The sequence below is a fragment of the Triticum aestivum genome, chromosome 5D, assembly GCF_018294505.1.
Source record: "Triticum aestivum cultivar Chinese Spring chromosome 5D, IWGSC CS RefSeq v2.1, whole genome shotgun sequence".
Taxonomy (NCBI): Eukaryota; Viridiplantae; Streptophyta; class Magnoliopsida; order Poales; family Poaceae; genus Triticum; species Triticum aestivum.
Genome location: NC_057808.1, coordinates 472,581,053 through 472,587,052, shown reverse-complemented (window position 1 = coordinate 472,587,052; position 6,000 = coordinate 472,581,053). Strand labels below are relative to the sequence as shown.

The 6,000-nt window shown below is 50.2% G+C and overlaps 2 protein-coding genes across 2 annotated transcripts; one reads left to right on the top strand and one right to left on the bottom strand.

Moving 5' to 3' along the window:
* Positions 1-231: 231 nt before the first annotated feature.
* LOC123122892 (uncharacterized) lies at positions 232-1,728 on the top strand. Its single transcript, XM_044543266.1, is given in 2 exon segments — positions 232-943; positions 1,139-1,728. Coding segments are annotated over 2 exon segments (1,026 nt in total). The 5' UTR covers positions 232-246; the 3' UTR covers positions 1,468-1,728.
* Positions 1,729-2,521: 793 nt separating this feature from the next.
* Positions 2,522-5,604, bottom strand: LOC123122893 (26S proteasome non-ATPase regulatory subunit 10). The gene is made up of 5 exons (XM_044543267.1): positions 5,290-5,604; positions 5,045-5,183; positions 3,814-3,938; positions 3,200-3,346; positions 2,522-2,817 (listed from the first exon to the last, which is right to left on the bottom strand). Exons 1-5 carry the CDS (start codon positions 5,479-5,481, stop codon positions 2,683-2,685), a joined length of 738 nt encoding a protein of 245 aa, XP_044399202.1. The 5' UTR covers positions 5,482-5,604; the 3' UTR covers positions 2,522-2,682.
* Between the last annotated feature and the right edge of the window lie 396 nt (positions 5,605-6,000).

Here is a 6,000-nt window from a genome sequence, read left to right as displayed (position 1 = left end):
CCTTCCGGTGATGTGTGTTCATTGGAGATCTTTCTGTCGACTACGAAGATGTATGTGATGACTTCATCAGTCTCAAAATAATGTCCCCGCTCAGTCTTTCAGAGGTGCTCGTAGATGTACGGTGTGCGTACGGGCGTTCACAAGGATGAGTTTATGTATGAGCGTCTGCATCTATGATGTATATAATGTGTTAAAAAGAAAACCTGCAAATCGAATCGACTTTCGAAATACGCTGGGACGGCTGCCATGCCCATCAAGCGTCCAGACCACTCCTCCAATGGCTACCCTACCATGCGCAGGCTCCGTGTCGCGATGTTGCAAATCGACGCCGGCGGCCACACGCTCCCGCCCCAAAGTCAGTCACCACAGGCGAACGCGCCACGGTGGTAGATCTAGATCCCACGGGCGCACGGCCCCTCAACCACGGACGCGCACGCACCGGCCCGGCGACCGTGGCCCGAGACCGCGCCGCGCCGTGCGCAGGCACCACCCGACCGCACGGCCGCGACCCACCACCCCAGGATCCGCGAACGGACGGCCACGATGGCGTCTCCCGGGCACACCGCCTCCAGAGTTCCAGACTCCTTCCTGCCTGGACCCCGCTCCCACGTGCCCCCTCTCCTCTTTTTAAGACCGCGGTCAGGCCGGCCACCGTCCCATCCCACCACCACCTTCCTCCTCTGCCCCCGCCCAGCTCGTTCCATTTTGAAGAAGCAAGAAACAGCAGCGCGCACATCTCGCTGCTCGACGTCGTCGGAGGAAGAGGCGAGGGTGATGGAGCGGCGGAGGGCTGCATGGGCCGCGGTGCTGGTGGCGGTGGCCGCGTGCGCGGCGCTGCCGGCGAAGACGACGGCGAACAAGATCAAAGTCAACTGGTTGCCCAACACCAACTACTCCGGCTGGGAGCAGGAGCACGGGCCCTTCTACAAGGGCGACTGGCTCGGTACGCACGCGCGCGGTTACTTTTCTTTATACGCCTTCGAGCTCGAGCGCGAGCCCACCCGCCGCCAGCAGATCTGGTCGCCGGAGCGCGGCCGCGGAAGGAGATGCGAGGCCTTTCTTTCTTTCTTTCTCGGCCCAAATACTCTAATCTCCGGCCGGCTGGCTGGCTGACTCGGGGCGTCTTGTGCGTGTGCAGTGTTCTACTACACGGCGGGGCAGGCGGACGTGGTGGAGGTGAACGAGTCCGGGTACAACCGGTGCGACGCCAGCAACGCCATCTACAACTACAGCAAGGGCCGCAGCTTCGCCTTCGAGCTCAACGAGACCAAGACCTACTACTTCATCTGCAGCTTCGGCTACTGCCCCGGCGGGATGCGCCTGGCCATCAAGTCCCAGAAGCTGCCGCCGCCGTCGCCGCCGCCCTCCGCGCAGCACCACCGCTCCGCCGCGCTCGCCGGCCCGCGCGCCGGGGTCGCCCTCTACGCCGCCGTCGCCGTCCTCGCCGCGCTCCTCAGGGCGGTCTAGCCTAGCCGATCTGGTCTGGTTTCCGAGTTCGTTTGTTTGATGGATTGTTTGGAGTTTCCCCATTTCTTCATTTCTTTGGTGTGTGTTCCTAATCCTAGGCTAGGAGAGTGGTAGTGCCACGGGCATTCTTGGTTGACTAGCGGTGTGGATTTGCGGAACCAAATGGTTACCGGCGGATTGATTTATCAAGTGTGAAGAGTGCACTGGACTGGAGAGAAAGAAACTGTTTCTACGCTACTGATTAGTTTAAATCTATGTTCATTGGTTGCGCTGTGGAGAAGTATACTACTTCCTCGGTAAAGAAATATAAGAGCATTTGGAGTAGTGATCTAAATGCTCCTACGTTTCTACATTTCTTTATTGAGGGAGTAGTATTTTTGTATGGTTTCGGCACGGCTGGGCGGCTGGCCCGTACCACCAGCCGGAATTTGCGCGCGTAAACAAAATTGCGGATGCCGTGCAGAAAACGCGTCGAGTGCCGAAATTTCAACACTGAACGACCGAACCAGCGCTGGTATGTGGATGCGGCAGTAGGTGGCTGATTATCCGAGGGTTTAGGATTGAGCTGCTACTGGGGCCTAGTCCAGTAGTCCTATCATGCGCTAACTGCCCGTCTTAAATAAGAAGCTCCCCACAGAGATCGGCCGGTGACCGGCCTGAGGACGGACCTGGCCGGCAGAAGCCAAGGCAGGAGGTGCGGCACTGCGCGAACCAGCCAAGCTAGCGGCAGGAGATCACATGCGTTCGCGTTGGATACCACATGGACCGGTTTCAATGCGGATCGCAGGGGACAGAGGATCCACCAGCTCCACATTTGTTTACATCGCGACCCGTGCTTTGCCGTCTTCATTTGTGGGCAGGGCAATGGAGCATGGCGGAGCGTCTACGACACGGACTTGCGTTGCTCATCAACTCCTTCCTATGCTCCTATCTGGGAAATGTGATTCGCATCTGACCACCCATGGATCCTCTGACCACCTGAAGAACATCCGTTTAAACAACGCCTAAAAAGTTAGGAAAGAACCATCTGAAGAAAACGCAAAGGCAGAACATCGAAGTCAACACGAGAATCATTAACCACGAACAAAAAGTCTGACTGGTCAATCTGATTTTGGAGGGAAACAGCTCATACTTGTATCACGAGGTACACAACGACGGTTTTTCTGTTCCAGATGTTCTCCCATCTATCTTTTACCTTAGGGCAGCTAAACATCCTCAGCCTTCGAGCATTGCCTTGGCCGCATCAATCAGTGCAGGCCTGAAGCTATCAGAGGCTCGGCCAAGGACAGTGTAGCCCTCCTTGTCTTCAATGTCAACATCGGCACCATGTCTGATCAGCAGAAGGGCAACCTAAAATAGCGATTATAACACAAGAATCAGCGATACAAGTAATCCACATCTATTTACAAAGGATATCAGAGAACAATTAACCAATGTAGATGGAAATTTTTGAAACGAATCAACTCGTGTAGATGTCAGGATTATTCCTTGATTTATGAAACCCAATGGGATGCTAATGAACTAAGTAGTCTAAATAGTTGAACACCAAGTCGGTGAAAATACCATCATTTTCCTGAACTTTCGACTGCAACTTAAGTGAACAGTCAAGGTGTGCCTACCATGCAACACACAGAAATATATACAGAAGCTCCAAGCCTCTAACCATTTGAAAGAGCATCAACATAACCTACGAATACAATGAGGTGGTGCATGAAAGCAAAGGAAATATTACCCCTCTGTCCTCGCATATGACGGCATGCATTAGAGGTGATTGTCCTAGCTTGTCAACTGCATCAATATCTGCGCCTTCTTCAAGCAGGTATTCACACAGCTCAGCATTTCCAGTACTTGCAGCTCTATGCAGGGGTGTGCAGCCAAACTGACAAGATAGTAGTTCAATGTTTTACATCTCTGCCAAATTACTTCAAACACGCTGCAATGATAATGTAGAAAGCAGTGGACAAATGTATTTCATGGAAACTATTGTGCTTGACAGTTAATACTTCAAATTAACATAATATTTGCAGATATAGATGGTTGTCTACACCATAGTCAACTTCTATGCCTGAATGGCATCCAGAGGACAGCAATGTCTTGCCTAAAGTAAATTTCTACAAATAAATAAATAAATAATTGCACTGTAAACATTTCAGCTTTCTCATACAATTTCATTTGCAGTTTTATGTTCATAGATCATATCACAACCCTCCCGATAAAAATATTTCATTCTCTTCATGGTCTTGAGGTGGTTGTACAACCAGCCATAAGGTGAAGATTAAATTACATGAAACCAGATTTGAGAGTCCATCCATGGTATTCCTTCTAGATCACTAGAAGTTTACAAACCTTATCTTTCTTGTTGACATTTGCACGATGAGCTATCAGCGTTTCAGCAATGTTAAGCCTCCCTTTACTAGCAGCATAGTGAAGAGCAGTTCGGCCAGCATCAGTAGTCAAATCAACATTTGCACCTGGTATATATTAAATTTATAACTATAGTTATGTCTGTTACCAGGAACTCGCTGAAAGGTGAAGATTAGACTATTGAGATATCAAATTCATACAGATGAATGGAGCATAAACTCATTTAAGAACAGCAAGCATAGCATAATGCTTATATCAGAAGACACATCTACAGCAGGGAGACTTTTTTTTACAGAAGTAGCAGGATAGCTGCTAATTTCATCACAATATACTGCACATAAAGAACGAACAAGAAAACTGACAAACTGGTGTGGCTTCTTCAACCCTAGGGGGGACAACACCCCCCCCCCCCCCCCCACACACACACACACAAAAAAAAAGAAATCTAGCCGCATATGGTCGTCTTACACAAAGGATACCTAGTTAGGCCAATGTGCTATGCAGTGCCACAGACATCAGACAGAGCCACCTTTTTCAGAAGGATTAAACTTTGCTAGGAAACTATTCAGAAATGAAGATGTATAACATTATATTCCACATCAGTCCTATCCTTGCCATGCATATCAGCTCTATTTTATCTTGCCACATATATAAACTAAAGTGTCATAAGTACTGAATAAGAACTAAGAACAGGACACCAGCGATGTGTAGTAAAATTCATGGCAAAGTTTGCCTGAGAGAAAAAAGCAAAGCAGAAATAATGAGTTCTTATCACTACCCAAAACCCAATATTTCTTCGAGTAATGTTTAATACCCTGCTGCAATCATTCTAGCTGTTCAAGTTAAGTTGCATCCAAATACTGTATGGAACATGATAAAATCAACAGTTCCAAAATTGACGACCCTGTCAAATTCACCTTTATCAGCTGCACAGGAAGTTGAGCATATCCAAATAAAATCATGGAACCATCAGTCATCTAGGATAAATCAGTCAGGCGACGACAATTCGACCAAATCGCCCTAACATTTCCAGCAGCAATACCTGCTAATTAATTGCAACCTTGCTAATTATCGCACTAGGCAGAAATAACCCGTGCAAGCAGTGTCAAAGGAAGCTATCAACCCATCATCCTACGCCAATTTCACCAACTAACTGCAGAAGCTTGCACAAACAGCACAGTTTTCACGCAAGTACAGCGGCAGGGTCTCGTACCGTGACCGAGCAGGATGTCGAGGATCTCGGCGTTGCCGCTGCTGGCCACCGAGTGAATCGGCGCCCACCCTTCCTCGTCCTTCCCGTTCACGGCGCTCGCCACGGCGTCGCCCCCCGCAGCCACAAGCGCGGCGACGGCCTAAACCACCAAACAGCCCCCAAAGCCAAAAGGGTCAAAACCCTAAACCCGGAGGGCGAGCAGATAGATTTGGGGGCTAATATCGCGGGGAAGCAGCGGCGCTTGCCTCGGGGCGGGCGGAGGCGGCGGCGACGTGGACGAGGGAGCGGCCGTCCTCGTTGCGGAGGGAGAGAGCGGCGGCGAGGTCGGCGGGGGCGAGGGAGGCGAAGACGCTGGCGTCCCCGGACTCCGCGGCGAGGAAGAGCTCCTTCTCCGACGGCTTCTCTCCGCCGGCGTCGACCTCCATTGCCGCGGCCATCTGGTGCGTGGGCTGCTCCGGCGAGTAAGCGAGGCTTGCGAATTCTGAGTTGGGTCGTCTCTCTCGGAGGTTCTGAGTTCTTCGGCTGCCGCTTGGGGTTGTTTCTGTCAGTCTGCTCTTACGCCTTCCTCAAGAAAGAAAGTGAAAGCCGGGAATGGGTCGGATGGGCTAGGCCCAAGGGTTGTAATGCCACTTTGCTCAAAAGAAAAAAGGTGTAATGCCACAGTTTTTGTAAGCTCTCATTTTAACGTTTTTTATCATAAAAATTTACACACGTGTATATTATGTCTCTGGATATACGTGTATTTTGTTCAAACGTTTTTTAAACATAGATGTATGAATTTTTTTTAGTTAAGGCATCCATGGAGCTCAACCTCTATTTGGCATTTTCGATTTTGTGCTGCCCTATGAAAGAAGGATTTGTAAATGCGGGTCTCGAGTTGTTCAAGTTCAACAACCCTCATGGCTCCCAACAAAAAGGCACTCGACGTCTCGCCTCCGGTGGCAAGGTTTGGTGTT